This window comes from Mesoplodon bidens (genome assembly GCF_964165515.1).
Source record: "Mesoplodon bidens genome assembly, chromosome: 9".
NCBI classification, from domain to species: Eukaryota; Metazoa; Chordata; class Mammalia; order Artiodactyla; family Ziphiidae; genus Mesoplodon; species Mesoplodon bidens.
In genome coordinates, this window is record NC_138166.1 from 20,607,254 (window position 1) to 20,634,604 (window position 27,351).

General features: G+C 51.5%; 1 protein-coding gene across 1 annotated transcript; it reads right to left on the bottom strand.

The window, feature by feature from the left end:
* Positions 1-1,212: 1,212 nt before the first annotated feature.
* On the bottom strand, positions 1,213-26,013 carry NPC1L1 (NPC1 like intracellular cholesterol transporter 1). Its single transcript, XM_081243693.1, has 19 exons — positions 25,754-26,013; positions 23,241-24,766; positions 20,835-20,935; positions 20,358-20,530; positions 19,985-20,113; positions 19,383-19,565; positions 18,142-18,256; positions 17,887-18,014; positions 17,304-17,441; positions 16,938-17,027; positions 8,086-8,276; positions 7,798-7,922; positions 7,085-7,211; positions 6,866-6,921; positions 5,618-5,768; positions 5,177-5,408; positions 4,905-5,018; positions 4,665-4,827; positions 1,213-2,894 (listed from the first exon to the last, which is right to left on the bottom strand). Exons 1-19 carry the CDS (start codon positions 25,802-25,804, stop codon positions 2,695-2,697), a joined length of 3,993 nt encoding a protein of 1,330 aa, XP_081099819.1. The 5' UTR covers positions 25,805-26,013; the 3' UTR covers positions 1,213-2,694.
* Between the last annotated feature and the right edge of the window lie 1,338 nt (positions 26,014-27,351).

Here is a 27,351-nt window from a genome sequence, read left to right on the forward strand (position 1 = left end):
TGAGTGCACGCACAAATATTAAATGGAAAGAGCTAGGTGCAGAGTAGAGAATCTGGCGTGCCATCCTGTGAAATATACATATACGTATGTATGTGTGTGTAGTATATACATTGTATGCGTAGTATACACACAGCGTGTATACGTGTCCTAAGTGTCTGTCAAAGCATAATCTTAAACTAAAAATATAACACTCATACAAATATATAATGAACACATGTGAAACATTTATACATTTTAAGGAACCAGTGATATGACAAAGCTAGTTTGGAGAAGCTTTTGGAGAAACTGGGTATTTATCAACACTTTGAGAAAACAAAGATTGCTAGGTGGGATACGAAGCTGGCTGGTGTCCTACAAAATGATGTAGATTATCTTTTCCAGTGGATAGAAATGATTTGCATCTCTACTGGCCTAAAATCTAGAGGTTAACATATATCTTCATAGTGCATGGGCGCTAATGAATTGTAAATAAAGGCAAACTCAGATAAATTGCCCTAGAGCAGTGGTTCTGAAAGTTTCTGGACTTAGGACCCATTTACTGGGAACTCCCTGGCGGTCCGGTGGTTAGGACTCTGAGCTCTCACTGCCAAGGGCCCAGGTTCAATCCCTGGTCAGGGAACTAAGATCCCACATTTCATGAGGCGCGGCCAAAAGAAAAAGAAAAAAAAAAGGACCCATTTTCACTCTTAAAATTTATTGAAGACTCCAAAGAGTCTTCAATATTTTATGTAGATTATGCTTATTGGTAGTTACCATATTGGAAATTAAAACAGAAAATTTTTAAATATTTCTTTATGCATTCTAATAACCATAAAAAACACATTACATATTAACATATTTTTATGAAGAAATGTTCTTCAAAGCAGTAAAAGTTTGTGAGAAACATAGCATCCTTTTAAATTTTGCAAATCTCTTTACTATCTAGCTTAATTGAAGACAGCAAGATTCTCACATCTGCTGCATTCACTGCATTGCAATATGTTGTTTTGATTGAAATATAAGAAACCCAGTCTTGGGGCTTCCCTGGTGGCGCAGTGGTTGAGAGTCCACCTGCTGATGCAGGGGACACGGGTTCGTGCCCTGGTCGGGAAGATCCCACATGCCGCGGAGCGGCTGGGCCCGTGGGCCATGGCCACTGAGCCTGTGCGTCTGGAGCCTGCGCTCCGCAACGGGAGAGGCCACAACAGTGAGAGGCCCGCGTACTGCAAAAAAAAAAAAAAAAAGCCTGACTGGTCTTCAACTGTCCAGGTCATCAAAACCGAAGAAAAGGAGAGTCTGACAAACTGTCACAGCCCAGAGGAGCCTAAGTAGACATAACATCTGAGTATTATGTGGTGTCCTGGATGGGATCCTGGCACAGAAAATGGACACTAGGTAAAAGCTATGGAAATCTAAACAAAGTATGGACTTTAGTTAGTAGTAATTATCAGTACTGGTGCATTAATTGTACACTGACAAGTGTATCATACTAATGTGTTAGCAGGGTAAACTGGGTGGGGGGCATACAGAAACTCTCTGTACTATCTTTGTAATTTTTCTGTAAAACTATTCTAAAATTTAAAAGTCTTCTTTTAAAAAGGTGTTTTTAAAAAAGGGATAATCATCCATAATCCTACCCCCCTGCCTCCCAAAAGTAAGTGGAGCGTTTTGTTGGTATTGGTGCAGGGAGAGAGGCAGCCTCATCCACTGCTGGTGTGAATAAGGCAACCTCTCCGGGAGGCGTTTGCCTGTATGCCGTTCAGCGCTACAGCGATGGTAGCTCCCCACACATAGACAGGAGACGTGTAAGCACGTGCTCGTCACACAGGTCCATGGTTCCATACCTGAAATCCCTTAGGTAAGCTGAATTTCAGAATTTAGAACATTTTTTAGAAAGGTAATTTGATGCTTACAGTACATTAGATACTAGACCCCAGGAGGATCTGGGGCAGCAACATGAAATCAAACTCATTAATGTGCTGAAATATACGACTATTCACAACAAGTTGGTTGAACAGTGTAAGTATCCTATTTATAGAGTATAAATAGATACATCTTGTCTGATTGGTTTTTGCCACCAAATGAGTTTGTCCCAAACTTACAGGAGAAAAAGAGACAAACACAGTAGGTTTTCAGAGCTTTGGGAGCTCTGAATTCCACAAAAGCAACTGTGGACTTATAGCAGAAAAATAACTGGGGACAATGTGATTGCCCACTAGCTGGAGAATGGATAAAAACACCGTGTTCGTTCACACAATGGAATGCTGTGTCGCAGTTCAAATGATTGGACTAGATCTCCACGTATCAACGTGAATAAATCAAAAAAATGTATGTTGCGTGCAAAAAAAAAACCTCATTGCAAAAGGATAGGTCAAGTATAATATCAATTAAGAAAAACTTTTAAATGTGCAATAATATTATATGTTTACATACACAGAACTAAAGTTTTAAAACTTGCATGAGGAGGACACATGTCAAATTCAAGAGGTGGATCAGGACCGGATCACACCCACACCATCGCGTGCCACCTCCATTATGATCGTGTGTCCCTGTGGGTGAGACCTCATGGCCAAAGGGTGACCTGTTGTGGGCACTCCTGTGGGGACAGCCTCTCCCAGGCCCTGAGGGGGAGGATGGGTCAAGGGACCCCCACAGAGGAGCCCTCGTGGCCCCTCAGGTCAGGGCCGGTGAGCTTGGACAGGGGCTCTGGCTCCATCAGAGCTTCTGCTTATTGTGAGACCGAGAGCTACCCAGGCCACCCTCGCTCTTGGCAGGATGTTCAAAGCCATAGTTGACATAGACACTGTTGGCCGTGCTCGTCGGGGCAGGGCACTTTGAGCAGGAGGCCGCCTTGACCGCAGTCACCTCCCCCTCCTGCTTCTGCAGCTCCACCAGAGCTCGGTTGACATCAGGCCCTGCAGAGAGATAGGTACAGAGGACCACGGTCAGGGAAGCGGCATGCTGGATGTGGGGCGCAGGCGTTTGCCGTGGCCTAAAAAGGAAGTTCCCGAGAGCGAGAGCTAAGCCCGAAGCCCTCCACCTCCACCACTGCCCCTCGCCGCAGCCCTCGTCCCACCCTACGCCTAAATGCCAGTAGCCGTTTCAGCCGCCATCCGCGCCCAGCCCCTGGCCCACCTGCCTTCCAGTGCAGACCCCTGCCATCTGGGGATCTTGCAGGGGAAGCCCCCAGACGCCCATGGCCTGTGACTGCCCCCCCCTCTCTTCCTGGACACCCTGTGCAAGCGCTCCTTGCCGAGAGAAGCCGGTCCTCACTCTGTTGTCAGACTCAGGTCAGGGAGGGGCCCAGGGGCCTCTGCGCCTGCCACTCGCCTCTCTGTCAAGATCCCCTGAGGGGGCAGGACCTGCGAGCTCCTTCCTCACTCCCGGCCATTCGGAATCTCCAAGGGGTGCCCCGACCTGTGGGACCTGTAGCTCCCCAACTGGGTGGCCCCTGGGGCTGTCCTCCTCGCCACCCACCATCCCCAATACACTCTCTTCTTCCAAAGGGGGTCAGGAAGTTTCTACAAGATGCTGGTGCCTTGGGTAGGGGTGTTGGAGCTGTGTGGCCTCCAGATACACTGCGTGTGACCAGCTCTGTGACTGGGGTGGGAGTCTCAGTTTCCTCATCGGTGAAATGGGGATGAAAACATCACCTACCTCCAGAGGTGATAAGACGATTAGTGCACATATATTAGAGCACAAACACACCTTTCTGTAAATGTTTTCTCTAAAATTACCATTATTATTATTCCGGGTGTCAGGGAATGGTGCAGCATTGAACTGCTCTCAGCTTGCCCACCGTAAGAGGGGGGACGCTTCGTCCTGCGGGCCCAGTTTAAATCTCTGCGGGGGTGGGGCGGTGGAATTCCCTGGTGGTCCAGCGGTCAGGACTCCGTGTTTTCACTGCCAAGAGCACGGGTTCAATCTCTGGTCGGGAACAAAGGTCCCGCAAGCCGCCCAGTGCAACCAAAAAAAAAAATCTCTTTGTGGGGACGGGGTGTGTAAATGACTGTGCTCAACAATGAGGAAACGGAAATGCACGTGTTGCTGGTAGGAGTTTAAGTGGTAAAACTTGCTGGGGGGCGTTAACCATTGGCATGAATAATCAACATTCACATATTGGACTTTCTCCAGAAAATATTGGAGGATGAGGTCAAAGGTTAACTGGTTAAATGGATTGTGGCTGATCCATAGGAGAGGATATGTTTTTCGACTGCAAGTAGTCACCCATGAATGAGTCATGAAATCAGTTTCGCAGATAACACCAGCATTTTTTAAAAAATCAATGATAGACTAGAACAGAAAATATCCGAGGCTTCTCCGGCAGTGTTATTTTGTCAAATGCTTGTTCTACTCTGCCTGTCCGTGTCCGTGCCTATACACATCACCTCTCAGTGTGAAAATATATTTCTTGCTGAAGGTCATGATCAAAAGTTCAACAGCACTCAGCACAGAACCCTACGGCCACTGAAAGTGTTGGAAACACACATCTGACACACAAAAAAGATGTTTTCACATGTTAAGTGAAAAACCGCAGTTTTTCCAAACCAGGAGGAATTGTGTGCTCGCAATTTGGGCAGTGACTGCCCCGGGTAAGCAGGGCTGTGTGTGTTCGTGGCATTTTGCCTGTGGCCTGGAGTCATGAGGGAGGGGCCTGGCAGTGTCAGAGGAGCCTGGGCACTCACCCAGGTAGCTGAGGATGACCGGCAGGAAGACCAGGCCATGCAGCAGGCCCAGCGCAGTGATGAGGAGGTTGAGACGGAAGAAGAAGGTCTGGATGAGCTGCGCCTTGGCCAGGCCCAGGACGAGGATGCCGGGCAGGTTGGTCATGGCCACTCCTGCGAACACCTGGGGGTCACAGGTGGGCGTCAGGCTGGGCACGGGGCAGCCGGCCGAGGACTACGTGAGGCAGCCCATCCACTCACCGCACTGCCCATGAAGATGGTGGCCTCCTTGGCCCTCTCAAGCCGCGTGGGCTCGGTGCTGATGGCAAAGGAGCGGGTGATGTGGGACACGAACTCCACAGAGATGCCCACCGCCTGTGGGGAGAGAGGGGGCTTCAGCCACAAAAGGGCGGGGGCAGGGGTCCCCACCCAGACCAGCGGGCAGCACCTAGACTCTAGAAAGGGCTGGGGTCATCCTATGAGGCCAGCACCCCTCCTGCCCTGGAGCCCCGCCCCTTCAGCCAGCAGGCTACCGTGACCAGGTTGATGAGGGACACAGCATTGTAGCTGATATCCCACAGGGTCATGAAGCCCACAGTGTCCACCAGGATCATGATGATGGAGAACAGGTTGAGGAGGCCGGAGCAGATGTCCATGCCCAGCAGGAAGCAGCAGACAGCGAAGGTGGGCAGCAGGCAGATGGTGAGCATGAAGAGCCCCTCAGGGATCACGGTCAGGTACTGCTCATAGAACACGTTGGTGATCCTGCGGGTCGCAGAGCACAGTCACCGCTCCATGGCATCCCACGCCCACTTCAGGATGAGCATGCAGCTAGGGGAGGGTCTCGGGGGGCCCGGGCCCAGGTGCAGCCCGAGCCTCCCTGCTGGAGCCCATCCCCACCCAGCAGCCGCCCTCACCAGCCCAGCACCCTCACTCGGGCCCACCTCCCTGCATCCCAGTGCCCAGGGACTCACGTGTAAGGGAAGACCTCGAAGTTTGGGTCGGTGCCCGGCACCTTCCGCAGGTCGGCGGTGATGTTGGCTGCCAGCGCCCGAGCTGCCCGCAGAGCCTCCGTGTAATCCTGAGAGTTCTTCAGTGGCTTGTGGTAGGCCATGAACCGCGAGGCTGCAAAGGTCAGAGCCTGTGCCAGGAGCCCTCAGAACCCCCAAGGGATAGCACCCGGCTGGGTTCAGGACTCTGCCACCACCGTTTGGGAATTCTTAATACATTCTGAGCAAAGGGCCCTGCATGCTGGTTTGGCCCCAGTCCTGCAAACTCTGCAGCTGGTCCTACTGCTGTGCAAGACTCAAGTCCCAGCCCTGCCTCTGATGGATAGAGCTTACAGAGATCTCCCAGGACTTCCTGGTGGCACAGTGGTTAGGAATCCGTCTGCCAATGCAGAGGACACAGGTTAGAGCCCTGGTCCAGGAAGATCCCACATGCCACAGAGCAGCTAAGCCCGTGCGCCACAACTACTGAGCCTGCACTCTAGAGCCTGTGAGCCACAACTACTGAGTCCATGCACCACAGCTACTGAAGCCCGCGTGCCTAGAGCCTGTGCTCCACAACAAAAGAAGCCACTGCAATGAGAAGCCCAAGCACCGCAAGGAAGAGTAGCCCCCTCTCACCACAACTAGAGAAAGCCTGTGTGCAGCAACGAAGACCCAACGCAGCCAAAAATTAAATTAAGAAAAAAAAAAGAAGAGATCTCCCAGATGAACCCAAACGCTGCTCTGTATGGTTTCAAAACATGCATTGGATTCTTAAAATTCATTTAATTACTTTTCCAGTGTACATATTCCTATAGGAAAGGACCATAAAGGGAGACAGAAAAATGGAAACAGCTGACTTAACAGAGCTGTGCATCAGGGCACCCACTGGGTAAGTACAATAGTCATTCATTTAACCAGCTGCCCACTGCCCACATCTGGGTGTGACTTGTGCCTGAGAGAAAAGGATGTGGGTGGCTCCCGAGTGTGGCATCAGCCACTGAAAAGTCCATGAACGTCACACTGACCTTGGATTTGGGGGTGGGGAGAAGGAAGCAGGGCAGAAATGGGGTAAAGTCTGAGGATGTGGAGCTGGGTAATGTGACCTCTGAAGATAGGGCCAGGGCAGTTAGAAGTCCCCCATAAAGGAGGAAGGAGAGAAGGTTCCCTGGGACTCGTGGGGCCCCTGGAGCAGCTGGCTCTGGTCTTCCCTCCAGTTGAGGCCGTGCTTACCTAAGATCTTGCCATCTGGGCCCAAATTCACAGAGGTGCTGTACGCTGCCAGGCCGCTGCAGGGAGAAGACCAGAGCAGGTTAGCCAAGGATCGGGCCCCCTCCATGTTCCTGGCCTATGGCCATTCCCAGAGAACCCACACTGCCTCCTGCCCCTCTGTGCCCCCGCCTTGGGCGCGCACACAGCTGTCCTCCCTGGTGGACCCGCCACCCCGCCTACCCTTTGGGACATTTGATGTTGGGCTCATCGTTCAGGAACCAGGGAAGATACTTGTGGAACTGTTCCACTGATGGCCGGACAGACCCTGCTGTGGGTCTCATGCAGGTCTTCAAGCAGGCCAAGGAGTCTGCAAAGACAGCAGGGGCTCCAGGTGGCGGCACCCCCAAGGCCAGGCAGCACCCCCTCTGCCCGCCTTGTGGTCCTTTCCCATCATGATCACCATGCATTGCCACTGCCGCAACAGGCATGGGTACTTCTGGAGAGATTTGCATTTGTCTCTAACTATGGGAGGAGTTCCCCTCTCAGTTATGGAAACGGCTGGTACCTATGAGCAAGTGAGGCAGAGAAGTTTGGGGCAGAGAAGCAGCCACCACGGGGCCTCCCCACTCCACCTACAAGCACAGCTGCTCCGGGGTAGCGCCACGTGCTGTTCTCACTCAACTCCCTCGGCATGTGAGCAGCAGCCTGCCCGGCGGGTGTGGACACAACTCAGCAGGGGCGTGAGGGGGTGACTGCCTGGTGGGCCAGCTGGGCGTCCACACAGACGGGTGCAGTCCCCCACACCTGTGCTCCAAGACGGGACCCTCCCGCCCCGACTGACCCTGCCGAAGAGTGGGAGGGGCTGAGAGATCCTCCACCAGTCCTCTCCTTTTTCTAGCCTCAGTTTCCCCAAGATGTAGTGGGCCCTGAGCCCCCAGAGGCCCCATACTCACTGACAGTCGAGGGGCAGAACTCATCTTTATTGGGGCCAGAGACATAAAGGCGGCAGCAGGAAGATGAAGACAGCCAGTCAATGAAGTCGTCCACCCAGGAGGAGGCAGGGATGGCCAGGTAAGACCTGAGGGTCGGGGAGAGGAGCTCAGGGGACAGGACCACACAGGCAGGCTGTGGCGGGTCCTTCCTATGGTCCAGCCTTCACTCTGGGCCTCCCCAGGCACATGGCAGCAGGTGGGCAGCAGAGCAGGGTAGGGGGACAGACAGGGGTGGGCTGGGGCACTCACTCATCAGGGAACTCGGTGGCGTACTGGATCTTCTGGGTTAAGGAGAAGTTGTTGCAGCCTGCGCTGGAGCAGATGGCGTTCAAACCTGCCTTACTGGAGAAGTTGTAGCCCCCAGTGGTTACAAAGTAGACTGGGACCCCCACCTCAAAGTAGCGGTTCAGAAAGAGGAAATAGTCAAGCAGGTACGAGTCCTGGAACAGAGGACAGTCAGTGAGGCCAGGGCCAGACACACCCCAAGAGCCTCGCTCCAGCAAATGCTCAAGAGGTACACACACAGAGGTGCATGCTCACAGGGGTACAGAGATACGTGCTCACAGAGTCACACGTACGGTTCCATTACAGATGTACATGGTCAGAGGTGTGCCCATAGAGGTACACACTCCAAGGTACACACATCCAGGTATATAATTACAGGTACATGCACAGAACACACTCATGGAGGTACATGCACAGAGCATCATATGCCAGTCTGTATGAACACACTCTCTGACACACACACAAACATATACACATAATTTTACCCCTTCTTATCATCCCCAGTTTGGTACAGCCACAGTCTAACAAGCTGGCCTGTGACCACAGACTGCATGGACACGCACATGTAAACACCCTTGTGCACACCCTCAAGGCCATGTGCCAGGCATCTGCATGGCCTGTTCCCTTCTCCTATAACGTAAAACCTCAAAGTGACATCAGGGATGATGTTGGAATAGGAAGAACCAGAATTCCACCTCCCCACCAAGACTCCAACTGCACTGGCAGAATCTGTCTGATGTAACTATTTTGGAATTCTGGGGTCGACTGAGGGCTTGAAGCTTCCAGAGAAAGGCTTGGATGGTTCTTAGCATGGTACTGGCTACTCATCCTTTATCCTCCCAGCCTGAAGCAGGCAGCCATGCATGCATTCCACGAACAGTTTGCACACAGCTTGCAGGATCCAGGGTAGGCTATAAGGCCCATCTCTTAAATATCAAGGATATGTGTTCTGATCACTCATTGCTGCTTCTGATATGCATAGAGCAGACACAGAGTCAGGCACCATTAAAACCTTCACCTCAAGCTGAAGTTACTTCCAAGATATTTAAAGAGCAAGTGCTTGATTTATTGTTTTTCCCCTTCATATCTCCCTTTTTCTCCTTTTGAGAGCCAGACCTTTAAGGAACATGACACTCAAAATCAACCACAAATACAGGGGAATTTAAACAGTCACTGCACATGCCCAGGGAAAGGTGAAGGCTCAGAAAAGATCTGTAAAGACTTTAAATTTACATCTCAGGCTGATCTCCAGGACAGAGACATCAGTAACAATTAAGTTTTTAAAAATAAATAAATAGGGCTTCCCTGATGGCGCAGTGGTGGAGAATCCGCCTGCCAATGCAGGGGATATGGGTTTGACCCCTGGCCCAGGAGGATCCCACATACCGCGGAGCAACTAAGCCCTTGTGCCACAACTACTGAGCCTGCACTCTAGAGCCCGCGAGCCACAACTACTGAGCCCACGTGCCACAACTACTAAAGCCCATGCGCCTAGAGCCCGTGTTCTGCAACAAGAGCAGCCATGACAATGAGAAGCCTGCGCACCGCAATGAAGAGTAGCCCCCGCTCACTGCAACTAGAGAAAGCCCATGCACAGCAACAAAGACCCAACACAGCCAAAAATAAAAACAAATAAATAAATTTATAAAAATAAATAAATAAATAAGCAAACCCTGGGGAAGGAAGAGAATCTGATATCTAGAGTTACTGTGAACTCTCAAATGACCATTTTTCAACAACAACAACAATGAAAATCATAAAACATACAAAGACTCAGAAAGATATGGCCCATACCTGGGAACAAAAATTAATCAACAGACACCATCCCTAAGAAAGACCAGACAATGGATTTATTAGACAGAGACTTTAAAACAACTATCTTAGAGATGCTCAAAGAGCTAAAATAACATATGGACAAAGTCAAGAAAACAATGTATGACCAAAATGGAATGCTCAATAAAGAGAAAACATAAAAGAGAACCAAAAAGAAATTCTGGGGCTGAAAAGTACAATAATTAAATAAACAATTCACCATAGGGATTCAAAAGCATATTTGAGCAGTCAGAAGAAGAATTACCAAACATGAAGATAGGACAATTGAAATTATCAAGTGAAGAAGAGAAAGAAAAAAGAATTAAAAAAATGAACCTGTGGGACATCATCAAGTAGACCAACATACACATCATGGGAATCCCAGAAAGAGAAGAGAGAGAAAGAAAGAGGAAGAAAGATTATTTGAAGAAATAACAGCCAAAATTTCATAAATCTGATGAAAGATATGAATATAAACATCCAAGAAGCTTAACAAACTCCAAGTAGGATAAACTCAAAGAGACCCACACCAAGGCACATTACAATTCAACTGTTGAAAGATAAAGACAAAAAGTGAATTTTGAAAGCAACAAAAGAGAAGAAGCTTATCATATACAAAGGATCCCAAATAAGATTATATGCACAGTTCTTATTAGAAAACTTGAAAGCCAGAAGGTGGTGGGTTTGTATACTCAAAGTACTTAAGGAGAAAAAACTGTCAACCAAGAATCCTACTTCTGGCAAAACTGTGCTTCAGAAATGAGGGGAAAATTAAGGCATTACCAGATAAACAAGTGCAGAAGGAGTTTGTTGCCACAAGACCTGTGCTGCAAGAAGCGCTAAAAGGAGTCCTTCAAGTTGAAATGAAAGGATGCTAGGGTATAACTCAAAGCCATATAAAGAAATGAAGATCACTGGTAAAGGTAAATACATCGAAAATTATAAAAGCTAGTTTGATTGTAACTTTGGTTTGTAACTCCATTTTTTTATTTCTACATAACTTAAGAGACTAATACATAAAAAATTATTAGTCTGAGCTTTTGGATACACAGTACATAAAGATGTAATTTTGTGATAGCAATGACTGAAAGGAAATGGAAAGGAACTTATAGGAACAGATTTTTTCTATGTAATTCATGTTAAACTAGGATAAATTCAACAAATTTTAGGATATTTAATGTAATCTCCCTGGTAACCACAAAGAAAATAGCCATGGAATATACACAAAAGGAAATGGGAAAGAATTTAAGCATTTCACTATCAACTAAACAAAAAGAAGATAGTAGTGCAGGAAATGAGAGACAAAAGAGCTATAAGGTATATAGAAAACAAATAGCTCAACGACATAAGTAAGTCTTTCCTTATCAGTAATTACTTTACATGTAAATAGACCACTCTCTCCAAAAAGAAGTCAGAGGTTAATAGAATGGATAAGAAAAATATGATGTCTATAAGAGACTCACTTGATATCCAAAGTTGCCCACAGGTTGAAAGTGAAAGTATAGAAAAAAGATATTCCATGCAAACAGTAGGCAAAAGAGAGGTGGCTATCCTACTACCAGGTAAAATAGACTTTAAATAAAAAGGTTACAAAAGACAAAGAAGAACATTATATATTAATAAAAGATTCAACAAAGCAAGAGTAAGTGTGTATAAACAGTTACACACCTAATGAATGACCGTCAAAATCTATGAAGCAAAACTTGATAGAAATGAAGGGAGAAATAGAAAGTTCTACAATAATAGTAGGAGAGTTCAATACTCCAGTGTCAATAATGGTAGGACACACAGACAAAAGATAATTAAGGAAATAGAGGACTCGAACAACACAATAAACCAACTAAATCTAACAGACATATACAGAAGCTCTGCCCAACAACAAAATACATATTCCTCTCAAATACACATGGAACATTCTCCAGGATAAACCATGTGTTTGGCCACATATTAGGTCTCAACATTTAAAAAGATAGTTATCATATTATGTATATTCTCAGACCACGACTACATGAAGTTAGAAATCAATAACAGAAGGAAAACTGAAAAATTCACAAACTTGTAGAAATTATACATCACTCTTAAACAACCAGTGGGTCAAAGAACAAATCAGAAAGGAAATTAGAAATTTACAGATGAATGAAAATGAAAATATAACATGCCAACACTTATGGGATGCAGTGAAAGCAGTGCTAAGGAGGAAATTTACAGCTATAAATGTTCACAATAAAAAAGAAGAAAGATCTCAAGTCATCATCCTAACTATACAACTTACAGAACCAGAAAAAAAAAAACTAACTAAACACAAAGCTGCCAAGACAAAAGAAATAATAAAGATTGGAGCAGAGATAAATAAAATAAAGAATAGGAAAACAATATAGAAAATCAATGAAACCAAGAATTGGTTCTTCAAAAAGTTTAACAAAATCAACAAAGATTTACTTATGTTGACTAAGAAAAAAAGAAAAGACTCAAATTACTAAATCTGAATTGAAAGTGGGGACACAACTACTGATTCTACAGAAATAAAAGGAATTTTAAGTAAGTACTATGACCAATTGTATGCAAACAAATTGGATAACCTAGATGAAATGGACAAATTCCGAGAAACACAGAGCCTACCAACACTATTAAAAGAAGAAATAGAAAATCTGAATAGACCCATAACTAGTAAGGAGATTGAATCCATTTTCAAAAATCAACTCAACATAGAAAAGCCCTGTACCTGATGACTTCACTGGTGAATTCTATCAAACATTTTAAGAAGAATTAACACCAATACTCCTCAAACTCTTCCAAATAATTGAAGAGGAGGAAACACTTTTAGCTCATTCTATAAGGCCAGAATTGCCCTAATACCAAAGCCAGACAAAGACACTACATGAAAAGAAAGACTACAGACAAATATCCCTTATGAATATTGATGAAAAAAATCCTCAACAAAATACTAGCAAATTGAGTTCAACAATATTTTAAAAGGGTTATACACTGTGACCAAATGGGATTTATCTCAGAATCCAAGAGTGGTTCAACACATGAAAATCAGTCAATGTAATACACCACATTAATAGAATGAAGAGAAAATCACATGATCATCTCAACTGATGCAGAAAAACTTTTGACAAAATCCCACGTCCTAGGAATTCCCTGGCAGTCCAGCGGTTAGGACTCAGCGCTTTCACTGCTGTGGCCCAGGTTCGACCCCTGGTTGGGGAACTAAGATCCTGCAAGCCGTGCAGCATGGCCAAAAAAAAAAAAAGAATTCCACATCCTTTTATGAAAAAAAAAACTCAGAAAAGCAGGAATACAGCAAAGTTCCTCAACATGATAAAAGCCATAGATATGAAAATCCCACAGCTAATATCATACTCAGTGGTGAAAGACTGAAAGAATTTCCTGTAAGATTGAGAACAAGATAAGGATGCCTGCTTTCACCACTTCTATTCAACATAATACTGGAAGTTGTAGTCAGAGCAGTTAGGCAAGGAAAAGAAATTAAAGGCATCTAAACTGGAAAGCAAGTAAAATTATCTCTGTTCATAAAATACATGATCTTATATACATATATAAAACTCTAAAGATCCACCAAAAAAAACCGCTAGAACTAATAAATTCAGCAAAGTTGTAGGTTACAAAATTAACACACAAAAATCAGCTGTATTTCTATACATGAGCAATGAGTAATCCAAAAAGGAAATTAAGAAAACAATTCCATTTACTATAGCACCATAAAATACTTAGGAATTAACTTCACCGAGGAGGTGAAAGACTTATACACTGAAAACTACAAAACATTGCCGAAAGAAATTAAAGAAGACAGAAATTGAAAGACATCCAATATTCATGAGCTGGAAGATTTAATATTGTTAAGATGTCAATAGTACCCAAAGCAATCTATAGATTCAATGAAATCCCTATCAAAATCCCAATGATTTTTTGCATAAATACAAAAATCCATCCTAAAATTCATACTGGAATCTCAAGGGACCCCAAATAATTAAATAATCTTGGCAAAGAAGAACAAAGTTGAATGACTCGTATTTCCTGATTTCAAAATTTACCACAAAGATACAATAATCAAAACAGTGTGGTACTGGCACAAAGATAAACACATAGACCAATGGAATAGAACAGAAAGCCTAGAATTAAACCCTCACATATGTGGTCAAATGATTTTTGACAGGGGAGCCAAGACCATTCCCACCAACAAATGGTGCTGGGGAAACTGGATATCTACATGCAAAAGAATGAAGTTGGACCTTCAAAAATATACATAAATACAAATAAAAATCAACCCAAAGTGGATCTAAATTTATGAGTTAAAACTACAAAACTCTTAGAATAAAACATAGGGGGAAAACTTCAGTACATTGGATTTGGCAATGATTTATTGTTTTTTGTTGTTGTTGTTGTTCTTTTTGGCCACACCACAAGGCTTGTGGGATCTCAGTTCCCCAACCAGGGACTGAACCCGGGCCCTGGCAGCAAAAGCCCAGAGTCCTAACCACTAGACCATTAGGGAACTCCTGGCAAAGATTTATTCTTGAATATGACACTAAAGGCACAGTTAACGGACAGAAAAATAGACAAATTAGACTTTATGAAAATTAAAACCTTTGGTGCATCAAAGTACACTACCAATAGAGTAAAAAAGCAACCAACAGAAATGAAGGAAATATTCACAAATCACATATCTGATAAGGGATTAATTATCCAGGATATCTAGAGAACTCTTAAAACTCAACAACAAAATCCAACCCAATTCAAAAATAGACATTTCTCCAAAGGAGCTATACAAATGGCCAGTAAGTACATGCTTAACATCACTAATTGTTAGGGAAATGCAAATCAAAACCACAATGAGATACCACCTCACACCCATTAGGATGGCTATTATCAAAAAAGAAACAAACAAACCAAAAAAACCCAGAAAACAAGTGTCGGTGAGGATGTGGAGAAATTGGAACCCTGTGCGTTGTTGGTAGGAATGTAAAATGGTACAGCTGCTGCTGTGGAAAACAGTATGGAGCTTCCTCAGAAAATTAAAAACTAGAATTGCCATATGATTTAGCAATTCCACTTCTGGGTATATACCCAAAATAATTGACAGCAGGGTCTCAAAGAGATACTTGTAAACCCATGTTCATAGCAGCATTATTTCACAATAGCTAAAACACGGAAGCAACCCATATCCATCAACAGAAAAATGGTTAAGGAAACTGTGATGTATATGCATTCGTATACGTAGGAATATTCTTCAGCCTGAAAAAGGAAGAAAATTCTAACACATGTTACAGCATAGCTGAACCTTGAGGACATTATGCTAAGTGAACTAAGCCCATCACAAAAGGACAAATAACGTATGATTCCACTTACATGAGGTACCTAGATTAGTCAACTTCAGAGATGGAGGGTAGGATGGTGGGTGCCAGGGGCTGGGGGGAGGGGATGGGGAGTCCGTGTTTAATAGGGACAGAGGCTCAGTTTTGCAGGATGAAAGAGCCATGGAGACGGATGGTGGTGAGTGTGGCACAACGATGAGAACGTACTTAATGCCACTTAAAAATGGTTAAAATGGGGCTTCCCTGGTGGTGCAGTGGTTGAGAGTCCGCCTGCCGATGCAGGGGACATGGGTTCGTGCCCCGGTCCGGGAAGATCCCACATGCCGCGGAGCGGCCGGGCCCGTGAGCCATGGCCGCTGAGCCTGCACGTCCGGAGCCTGTGCTCCACAATGGGAGAGGCCACAACAGTGAGACACGCGTACCGCAAAAAAAAAAGGCAAATTTCATGTTACATATATTTTACCAGAAAAAAAATGGAAAGAAATAAGTTTTATAACATCATAAGAAACAAACAAATCTCCCCCAAAGAAAAATAAACAAAGGGCATAAACAAAACCTCAGCTGGGTCTTGCAGCCCATCACCACCTTCCTTCTCGCTCGTTGGCTCGGCCCACCAGGCCCCTGATGCCCATCCTGGGGGCACTGGGGACCCTCTTCTCTTCAGCCCTGTGAGCAGCCCCCAGGGCCACCATGGGTGGCAGGGTCATTCTGGACCCTTGCTGGCTTTGCTGCCTCCTCTTCCTCCCTATGGTGGCTCGAAGGTGCCATCCTGGCTGTTGGCTCTCCTCCTACCTCATCTTGTTTCCAAGGCCAGCACCACCTGCAGATGGCTACCCAGACTACTCATCCCAGGGCTCCTGCCAGCACCCGGACTCCCATCACCCTGCCCAGGGTGGCCCTGGATGTCCGAGCCCTCATGATGCTCTCTCTCCCCCAGAGCGCGGGCACGCAGACCTGCTTTCCCCCAGCCACCAGCCCACACCACCTCTGGTTGCACATCCAGACGAGCCTCTCCGATGTGTGCTTGCTGGCCCCAGCCTGGCAGTCAGCACCCTTCCCCACGCCCGAGCCCCGGCCTCCTGCTCTCGGGCTCTACCGCCACTCCTCCCCACACCCCATTACTCCCACACCCAGGAAACGCACCTGGATGCGCCCCAGCCTCCCACGGGTCCGTGCTGTCACCCTTGCTGCCTTCCTCTGCAAATCCCACTCATGCTCAGATGCCCCTCGATCTCTCCTCTGCCCAGGACCCTCAAGCCACAGAGGTCTTTCCTTCCACAGAGCTCCCGACCCTCACTGTCTTTCAGAGGACGGTACGGTGACATGGGCTGCTGCGGAGCCCAGGCCTGAGGATGTGGAGTGCCCAGCAGAAAGCAGGTGCTCAGCAATCCTGCCCCGACAATCATCTCGATTGGCTCCCATGTCCAGCCTCTCAGGTGCCTGGTCATCTCCCTCTCGTGGCCTGGGGCTGGCGCTGAGCTCCTGCGCTTTCCACACATGACGTGGCTTCTCTTCCCAGCTCCACGTGATGAGCGGTCCTGCACTCCTACCACGGCCCTGCTGCATGCTGCCCCACCAGCTGTGTGCTGCTGAGCCTCCCCACGTCCCTGGGGGCCGAGGGCAAGGGAGGGAGGGCGCCCACCGGTGGCCCCAGGGCCCGCTCACCTTGGGCAGGGCCAGCTCCTGGTCCAGCCCCACTTTGATGTAGCACATGAAATACAGACTTGCTCCAAACATGGCCAGGAAGAGCAGCAGCTGGGGAGGGAAGCACCGTGTGAAGGCCTCCTGCCCAGCAGTTCCCCAGGCTGGGTCTGGGCGGGGTCTCATGGGGAACATCCTGGAGTTGGGCAGACTTGAATCTCAGCCTCCCTCTTGCTTCAGCTCCTGGACCTGGGCAAGCTCGACACCCCTCCAAAGATGACGGGCGAGGCGAGGGTCCAGGTTGAGCAGAGCCTGCCGCCCCGGGCACTGCCAGGACCCCTGTCCCCGGGTGGTGCGAGGCCCCCCAGCTTCCCCTCCGTCCCCACTCACCACGACCACACGGGTGAAGCGGTGCAGCAGGAACGGGACGTAGAACTTGCGGAAGCATCGGAGCAGTGGCCCCTCGTCCTGGCTAGGCGGGGGCAGGTCCCGGGCTCTCTTGCAGCAGCAGACGTCCAGCCGGGAGGCCTGGAAGGAGGCAGGCGCTCAAGGTGGCCCCAAAACAGACCCCGGGGACCACCTCCCTCCCATGGGGTGGGAGAGCCACCTTCCGCAGGTGGTCCGTGCCAGCACCGCCCAGTGGGGACATGCCACTGTGCGTTGCCTTTATCTCTAATTTCTACCTTGACAAAACACCTTTGAATTTTGCACCATCAGGGAAACAGGAACTCCCTCCCTGTCAGTCTCTCATTTATATTTTATGTCATGACCTCGTGTACTTTAGGAGGTTTGATCATATTCCCCCAAATTACCAAAATGAGGTTGCTTTGGGACACTGGGGACTACGTGGCCCAAACATTCCAGCACTCTGTTGCTGCGCTCAGCGCCACACTCTGAGCCTTTACTTCTACAAAGTAAAGCCACCCCAGCCCGAGCCAAGATGGGGGTCCCTTGCTCTCTCCACCTCCCCTACCTCCTGCCTCCTGCTGTCAAGGGAGAGCAGGGCCACGAAGGCTGACATCTGCAGCAGGAAGTCAAGAAGCACCGCAAAGCCGGAGGTCAGGGCAAAGGTCCGCACAGCTGGCATGGGGGTCAGAGCTCCTGGTGGAGGAGCAGACCAGGGGTGAATCTCAGGGCCCGGCACCCGCTCAGACGGTACAAAGGGAAAGGAGGCTGCCAGCCTCCAAGAACTCCCAGTACCTGGTGGGGAGGGGCTGCCCCGGCTCACCTAGGAAGAAGCAGATGGCCTCGGAGAGGCTGCAGAGCAGCATGCTGGGGGCCACTCTGCCCAGGGCTCGGCCGATGTGGGCCTCCCGTCCCTCCTCAGGCCTCCGTGGCAGTCTCTGTGTGGGGACCGCAGGGACACGGTCAAGATCCGGCCAAGGGCTCTGTCCCTCGCAGGCCAGCAGGGAGCTGGCACGTGCCACCCGCTCCCCCAGGCACGGCCGTCGCCTGGAGACCCAGCCAGGCCTGAGGAAATGGCTCCACCCTCCCCAGTGCGAGCAGACCCTGCCAACACTGTGCTCGGCCACATCTTTCACGTCTCGGGGTCTGGCCCAGAGAAATGCTTGACATGTCTGGGGATGCCCATGTCATCCTTGCTCTGACCCATCGTGGAACCCTAAATGTTCACTAACAGGAGAGGCTAAATGGACCCTGACTTGTCCTTCCATGGAATGCGACCTAGTAGCACAAAGACAGAGGTGGCTGTATGTGGAACAGGAAGAACAAACCTGACCCCATATTGGATCTCTAACCTTTGTGCTCTGTTGCCTGTGCTTAGTCAGGCTGGCTCTGGATCTTTTGTTAAAGAATGTTGCCTATGGCCTGAAATATATATGATGGCCCATTCTCAAGGCTTTGACCTTTAAAGGTATAACTCTTTTCCATTCACATAGAGAGAAAAAAGTTGCAGAGCAGAGTCTAACATTTGTCTTGTTGGAGGTTTATAGGAACATTGTGACCAGACCTACATGGACAGCTGTAAGAACAAAGGATTCTCAGCACCAAAAAGTTTGTAACAACAAGCCACACCCCCTCCCATTTTAGTATAAAAGAAGCCTGAATTCTAACTCGGGTAAGATGGTTCTTTGGGACACTAGTCCACCACCTTCTCAGTCTGCTGGCTTTCCTAATAAAGTCACTATTCCTTGCCTCAACACCTCGTCTCTCGATTTATTGGCTTGTCTTTCAGCGAGCAGTATGAGCTTGGGCTCAATAACATACGTGCTATGTGACACGCTTACCAGAGAGTATGTGGGGCTGACAGAGAGCAAGTTCAGGTGACACAAATGGTATGAATACATTTATGTAAAAGATAAATAAACGCAAAGCACTGTTTTCTACAGGAATTGTACACATGGACATCAGTGCTTAGGAAGAGGCCATAGGAAGCCCAGCAAACCCATACAGGGCTGCACCTGGGCATGTAGGGGCAGCTGGGGGTATGCAGAACTCCTGCCCCCTTACCTGGTACTCGAGAACGAAGATGAAGATGTTGTCGGCCCCCACGGCAAGCACCAGGAAGGGCACCACTTGCAGGATCACCAGTGAGGAGGGGACGCCCAGGTAGGAGAAGAAGCCCATGGAAGCCAGGACTGCTCCCAGCACCACAGCCACCCCGCCCAGGCCCAGCGTGGCCTTGGAGTCCACCTGCAATGGGATCAGGCTTAGCCTCCTGGCTGCAGGGCTGCCAGATGTGCCCCCAACCTGAGTTAGAGGAGGGCAGAGGGCAGGCTTGCTCCATGCTTCTGTGTTTTGGCCACTCTGCAAAGCCGTCCTCCCGAGGGCAGGCCCTGTGAGCCTGCCACTTCTACCTCAAGCGTGCATTGTAAGACAATGTAAATATTAGCTTTGCATTTGCACAGGTTGGGGGTGGGGTACTGTCAGGGAGCAGAATGAAAACTCGCATGGCCTTTAGAAACAGAACACTTCAAGAAGCATCACCCTTTGGGGGAGCCACTCTGGATGTGTCCACTCTGCTGTTTTGAAGTGCTCTGGAAAGCAGGTTGGAAAGGTTCTAAGCACCCTGATGGGCCATCCCCACCCTCGCTGCTCCCCTCACTTCTCACCAGGACTCGGCGCCAGCTGGAGTAGCTGCCCAGGGCCAGGGAGATGTACAGGAAGATGACAAGGTAGCTGACAGCGAAGATGGGCAGGTCCTCGGCTGTTGTGCTGTTGATCTCATCCTCCAGGGAGCGCTGTGGACGCACACCCGACCAGCCCCACTGACCCAAGGGCTCGGCCAGCGGGCACCGTGTGCGTGAGCCACTGTGAGCCCCGGCAAGGCTGCGAGAATAGTTGTCGCACCACCCCATCCTCCTGGGCAGGCAGACGCTAGCTAAAGGTCACTCAGGAGGAGCGAGGACACGATGGGGACACAAGACCCCACCCAGAGCCACTTGAACTGTCCTCCCCAAAGCCAGGGGATCCTGCAGCGCCTACCTCTGCCATGAATGTGACCTGGAACACACCAGCCGTCCGACGCTGGAAGGCTCGCATCTCCTCCAAGAAGGCCCCCTCCCAGAGCTTAGCCTGGGCCAGCCGGGGGTCCCCAGGAGGGTAATTGTTGAGGGAGAAGGTCATGACCAGGGCCTCGGCCTCAGAATAGTCCTTCCCTGGAAGGAGAAATGCTCAGCTACCCTCCAACCGCACCTCTGCTTTCCTCCCTGACCCCCGCCTCACCCGTTTCCCCTCCCCCTCCCCTCCTCATTCAAGTCATTGTCGAATGACTACACCCCACTTCCCTCTCTCAGCCAAAGGCAAAGCCTATGGGCCCAGGCACAGAACCAGAGAATCTGAGCAGGGCTGGGAGAAGATGAAGGGGGTGGCAGAGGAAGCCCTTTGCCACTCCCATCCTTCTGCCCTTGACTCCTGCCCCGTATGTCCCCTCATTGTCCTCCCGGGGGCCACCCAGCTTACCTTTGTAGCCCCCCATGGCGAGAAAAGGGAAGATGGGTGCCCCGTAGTCAGCCATGCAGCTCAGGGCCAGGGCCGTGCCATCTTTGTAGGTGAGGGGGGCGCTGGAGGGAGAGGAACGCACCTTTCCTGATCCCACTCCCATCTCTGTGGCCCAGGTGCCCCACCCCGGACCCCCAGCACCATCGCCTGACCCTGTGGTCAGAACATTTCTGAGCCCAATCCAGAGTGAACTGGAGCTCCCTGAGCGGGGCCTCAACTCTCTCCCCTCATCCCAGCCTCACCCTCCCGGCTCCGCCATCATGTCCTCCCAGATGCGGCGGGTGGGTGAGCATCACACACGCTCCCCTGGGGTGGGGGCCGGAGTCTGGCACACAAGCCCCCCAGGGTCCTAACCACCAACAGAGCCACGCAGGCCTCACGCTGCCCTCAGCCTCCTCCTCCCGCCAGCCCAGAACCCTCCAGGCCCAGAGGTGGGAACTCCTTCTTTCCTTGGACAGCGTGCCAGCCCTGCAACCTTGGGCAGGTCTCCATGCCCTCCACTGAGCCCTTTCTGTGAACACATCACACGTGCGTGGACGAAGCGCTCATTGTGAGCCAGTGCGTCCGTCAGTCACCAGCTGGCTGGGAGTGCTGGTTGCTATGTGACCTTGAGCAGCTCACCACACCCCTCTGAGCCTCAGTTTCCATGTCTCTGAAATGGGGATAATCGGGCCACCCAAGAATTGTTGTGAGCATCCAAAATCAAAGTAAAGCCAACTCGAGGACTGGAAACCTGGGGTCAGAGCTTCCTCCCTGACCTGCCTGTTCTGAGCGCCAGCCCTGGGGCTGAAGCACAGACTCTGGGAAGCAGCCCAAATTGGCTCACCTGAAGGGTGGGAGCCCTGGCTCCCCCGTCCAATCCAGAGGTTCTCGGGGTGGCCTGAGGGCCTCGGGAGCCCTGGAGACCCTTTCAGGGGTCTGCAAGGTCAAAACTATTTCCATAATAACACTAAGATGCTGTTTGCCATTTTTACCCTTATTCGATCTCGAGTCTGTGGAGTACAGACAGTTCACTGACATGGCTCTAGTTTCCATACTGCAGCTAACATTTAAGAAAAGATCACTTGGGGACTTCCCTGGTGGTCCAGTGGTTAAGAATCCTCCTTCCAATGCAGGGGACGCGGGTTCAATCCCTGGTCAGAGAACTAAGATCCCGCGTGCCAAGGGACAACTAAGCCCACGTGCCTCAACTAGAGAGAAGCCCGCATGCCGCAACTAAGACCCAACGCAAAAAAGAAAATAAAGATCACTTGCTGAGCTTTGGTGACGTATCAGAGAAAATCCACAATTCTGTGGAAAGGCTATTACAACACTCCTCCCTCCTCTGGCTACACGAGTGTGTGGCCAAGCATTCTCGCTGAGCTTCAACCAACAGGCCAAACGCAGAACCAGATGCCGGGATCCAGCATCTTCTGCTAAGCAAGACCCTAAAGAGATTTGCAAAGATGCAAAACAATGCTACTCTTATCACTCCTGACATTTTTGGTACAGAAAATACCATTATTTTTCATAAAAATATGTTATTTGTGGCAGCATGTAATGGGCCTATTATTGTTATTTTTTAAAGAATTAAGAAATATTTTGTCATTTCTCAGTTTTACTTTCTCACGTGGTAAATGTCAGTAGATATAACCTCTATCCAAACGCAAGCTCTCTGGAGTCCTCGGTCTTTTGTCAGAGTGTGAAGGGACCCTGAGACCAGGCTTTTGAGGGCCACTGCCCATTCCAACCCCAGAGAGCCTCAGCGGCTGCCTGCCCACCTACCTGCTCCCCTCCAGGCTTGGTAGCTCTGAGACCTTCGCTCTTGGTCCCAAGGCCCAACGCCTTCACTGGCCTCCTGTTTGCACCATGGCAAAGTGGACACAGCCAGGGACAAAACCCCAAACAGCGTGAGGGGGTGTAGCTGCAGCCTGCACAAGGGTACCCGGCCCAGGCGAGCAGGACCTAAAACCAGCCCCGGCCCCTGCCCTGGCCCAGGGCACCTCACAGGCTACCCATGGCCCTGCTGGCCTGCATCCAGGCCCAGCACAAAAGCAAAAAGGAAAATAACGAAGCACACCCATGAGCAGGGCCCTCAGATTCCTCTGCGACCCTTAGACCAAGAACATGCAAGGATGAGCCCTATGTCAGGAGCGCTGCAGAAAGACCGCGTGGAGGTTCTGATGGTCAGGTGCAAAGCAGCTACAGTGAACACGCACCCCACTTAGGGCGTGCGGGCCCGAGAGGGAGCACGGAGAGAAATGGCATGTCACCACCCCTGCGACCGAGACCCAGAGCCACACGGGGCCCCTCAGTTTGGGCTGTGTACCTGGCCTGGTTGCCAGGGGGCCCACGCCGACCCCAGAAGCCACGCCCGCGAGGACTCACTTGGCGCAGTAGAGAAAGTGGTCCTTCCAGTCCACCTGGGAGGTCTGCCCCGACAGCGTCTGGTTGGCCGTGAGCAGCAAGCGTGTGCGGTTGTTCTGGAAATACTGCAGGAGGCTGTTGACGCAGCAGTCGGAGAGACTGGCGTTGTGCGGGTTGAGGGGGGCGTAGCAGGTGTCCCGCAGAGAGACATTTCGCTGCTCCTCTGGCGACCACACCTGCAGGCGCCGCAGCCTCTCCTGCAGCTCCAGCACCTCCAGCAGCAGGTCAGAGGACAGGATCCCACTGAAGTTCTTGGGCCCCAGCAGCAGGGAGTCATACCTGTAGCGGGGCCGGCTAGGTGCCGTCAAGAACACCTGGTTGGTTCGGAAGAAGAGGCCAAAATGCTTGTCGTGGAATGCCTTCTCACTTCGGGCTCGGCTGCTGGGGGCTGACCACAGCTCCACGGGGTCTGTGGTCAGTTCTATAAAAGCCAGGCCCCCTGCCATAAGCACCACCACAGCAGTGGACACCACCAGGACCGTCACTGGCCACGAGGCCACCCACGTGCCCCAGCACTGGAAGCACTGGCTGAGGGCGGTGTGGGTGGAGAGGCTGAGCCGGTGGGCAAGGCTGATGCTCGCCTTGGGGTCGGGCGTCTTGCGCTGGCACCGCTTGGCCAGGCGGGACCACAGGAGGAAGGCGGTGAGCAAGGCGAAGAGAGAGCAGAGGATGAGGATGAGGGCCTGGCTCCCTACCATCCGGCCCAGGTAGAAGGTGGGGTCCAGGGCCTGGGGCCGGGCGATGACGGGGCAGGAAGCAGCGCAGTCCTGACAGGAGCAGGCCGACGTGCCGTTGCCCTGGGACTGGTTGCAGGGCACGACCTCACCATTCAGAAGTTGCATCACGCTCCCCTCGGCCTGGCTAGGCTCCCACAGGTGAAAGGTGATGTCCAGGGGTGCCAGGCCGTTCCCCGTGTCCCCCTGGAAATCGAGCCAGCGCTGGGCATTGCAGAGGGCAGAGCCGTAGACACCGCACATGGTGCCCACCGCCAGCGTGGCAGCCGCAGGGATGCGCACCCGGCTGCAGGAGTTGTAGGTCCGCTCGGCGAAGCTGCGCTGGTAGTAGGCCTCATAGGCCACCACCGCCCAGGGCTGGCTGCCCCCCTGCCCGGCCACTCGGGTCACGTTGATGAAGAGGCTCTGGTTGGAGCTGCAGGTGTTGTGACAATGCAGGCTCACGAAGTTGTCAGAGCAGGCAGGGCAACGGGTGAGGAGGGCCTTGGTGACCCCCAGGCTCAGGTCCAGGGCCACCAGCTGTTTAGGGGAGCAGCAGGCGTAGGTGGTGTTGCGGCCGGTGTAGAGGCGGGGACAGATGCTCTGCAGGAGGGCCAGGTGGTCCCCCGTGACGTGGCGGGCAGGCGTGTTGTCCAGGCAGGACACGTTGGTCAGTGACGCCAGGCTTCCAGACAGTTCCGGGTTCTTCCCGCACTCGTCGTAGAAGGCGCAGTATCCGGGCTTGTGTATGGGCGTGTACAGCTCGCTCTGGACCTGTGGAACAGGGCAGCGTCACACCGAGCCCCAGCGCCGGCCAGCACCTCTAGGTAGCTGATGGGGCAGCGGGCAGCCAGGACAGGCGTGGAGAAGGAAGCAGAGCAGGGCGGGTGAGGGGTGGACGCCAGGCAGGTCCAGGGTGCTGGGGATCCCAGGGGAGCGCCGGAGAAGGTGGGGTGCCAAAGCAGCACATGGGGCTCCCAGTGGTGTCTGAGGGTGGTGAGCAGATGGGAACAGCCAGGCCTCCACCCTGAGCGACAGGGTCACTGAAGAGAGAGGTGACCAGGCACATCTGTCTTTAGCAAGGTCACTCCGGAGGGTAAGGGGAGAGTAGGGAGAACGGGGTCACCCAGGAGACCCCTGGAAGCCACTGTGTGGTCCTGCTGAGAAACAATGACCCCTGGACAGGTGGAGGGCTGCTCCAAGGGGCCGTGTGGATGCAGGTCCTGTGCACCTGGGGCACCACTGCCGTTGCTGGCAGCTGCCACCGTGCCCAAGCTGCAGCCAGGGCCCCTCTTGGAGATTCTGAGCAGAGCTTCCCCTGCCCTTACCTGCTGGGCGCTGAAAGCCTTCACCCACCTTCCCAGACGTGCAAATGAGCAAGAAACTTGAGAGGCAAGACCTCCTCCCAAACCTAGATGCTAAATCCTCATCAGGTGATTCCCACCTTGAACCCATGCCATCAGCACCCCGGGACTGGCTCCTTCCCTAACCTTCCACCAACCATCTTAGGCCAGGACACCCACAGCGGACCAGGAGTGGGAGGCACTCAGTCACAGCCAGTCCAGCTACCCCCTGCTCAACGCTTGTGTCCATCTAACACCGCGACCTGAAGGCTTGAGCAGCTCAGGACCCTCGACCTGCACCCCTCCTCTGGGGAGCCTGGGATCCCTCATCTGTTTAGAAACTGCCCCCTCCCCAGGCCCTCTCTCACTGTTGCCAAGCGGCCCCCTGCCTGGGGTGGACACAGGGCCTGGGACTCACCAACTTCAGAAGGGCCCAGAGCAGCCAGCCCTTCAGGCCGACCTCCACCATCCTGGCACTGGGAAGGGGTCAGAGGGTAAGTGAGGCCAGGACTTGGGGACAGCCAAAGGCTGGCTCCTGGCAATACACAGAGCTCACTGCGGCCTTACGTATACTAAAACTGGGGACGGCCTACGAGGCAGCTTCCCCACCCGGGACAGTGTCACCCGATTGAGTTGGGGACCAATGGGGCTGAGCCCTGCACCTCCCAGGGCTCCCAGCTGGTTAATGATCCACCTCACTTGTCCCTCTCACCTTTCGCTCCACCCTCTCAGATGAGCCTCCCGGGGTGTCCCCTTCACCCACTTCCCAAAGTGACCAAGGCCAGAGGGCTGAGCGAGCCAGAGACCTCCCGTGAGCTCCCCAAGCGGCCTCTGCTGCAGGAGGTCCCAGGCCCAGGGACAAGAGGGAGACGTGGCTGGGCCTGGGCACCGGCCCTCCGAACCTCTATTCGCGCCCCCAAGCCCCAGCCTCAGACCCCTCAGTCTCCCCAGTGCCCTCTTGGGTCCAGGCCAGCTCTGGCTGGGACACACCCTTTCACTGTCATCCTTAGCAACTGTTGTTAATTCATATTAACAACCCGATAGCAGAGCGGGCAGTTAGGGGTGGAGTGACACAGGGACGGTAGGGTGGAGGGGCCAACACCAGCTCGCTGGGGTCTGACAGTGCACAGAGACCCCAGGTGTGACGGGTACACACAGCCTCGCTCCTCCGCCCCGGGCCCCTCCCTTATGTCCCGTGCCTGGGTCTGTCCCCACCAACCATGGAGGGGCTGAGGGTCGCTGGGAGCCCCCGGCAAGCAGCCCCACCCACCCTGGGCCCAGGTTACACTTCATTCACCTTCCGCTCCTTCCAGATAGGGAGCTCGGAGGCCTCCCTTGGGCTCTCCCTATCACCAGAATGGGTCAGACCTTGGCCCCCATGCCAAGGCCGAGCAGATAAGGGCAGCCCGTGGGGACTACCTCTCATGTGGCCACCTGCCAGAGGCGGCTGCAGGAAGGAAACTTCTGTCTCCCTGGCCTTGTGTTTGCTTCATAGACCCTGGCCTGACTCAGAGGGAGCCACCCAACACAGACAGGGGAAGACAGAAGCCAAGGTGGGGGAACCAGACGCCAAGGGGGGATGCCAGGGCAGGTGCAGGCGGACCCCGAAGCCCCCAGTCAGCCACGGTGGAGAGGAGAGCCAATGGCCCAGGGGCTGCCGTGTGCAGTGACCTCCATCCGGCACCTCCCAGGCCCTGCCCCCATACACCCTGGCAGGCAGATGCTGGGACTCCAGCTCCCACCTAGGGGCTCTGTCCTCTCTCCTAGATGTCTTTCCCCCGAAGCAGACGCTGAGGCAGGGATTCCAATGCAAAGAGTTGATTTGGAAGGTGATCCCAGAGGGCACCAGCAGACAGTGGGGATGAGCCAGGGGATGGAAGGAAGCAACCAGAGTGCATTGAAGAGTGGGCCCCTTGGACTTCCCTGGGGGTCCAGTGGTTAGGTCTCCATGCTTCCACTGCAGGGGACACCGGTTCCGTCTCTGGTCGGGGATCTAAGATCCCGCATTGTGCATTG

Coding starts and splice junctions, on each gene's coding strand:
- NPC1L1 (XM_081243693.1), bottom strand. CDS start 25,804: ATGGTGGAGGTCGGCCTGAAGGGCTGGCTGCTCTGGGCCCTTCTGAAG. Junction 5,769..6,865: donor CCCAGATGGCAAGATCTTAG/GTAAGCACGGCC, acceptor TGACCTTTGCAG/CCTCGCGGTTCATGGCCTAC. Junction 5,019..5,176: donor CCCTCATCAACCTGGTCACG/GTAGCCTGCTGG, acceptor CTCTCCCCACAG/GCGGTGGGCATCTCTGTGGA.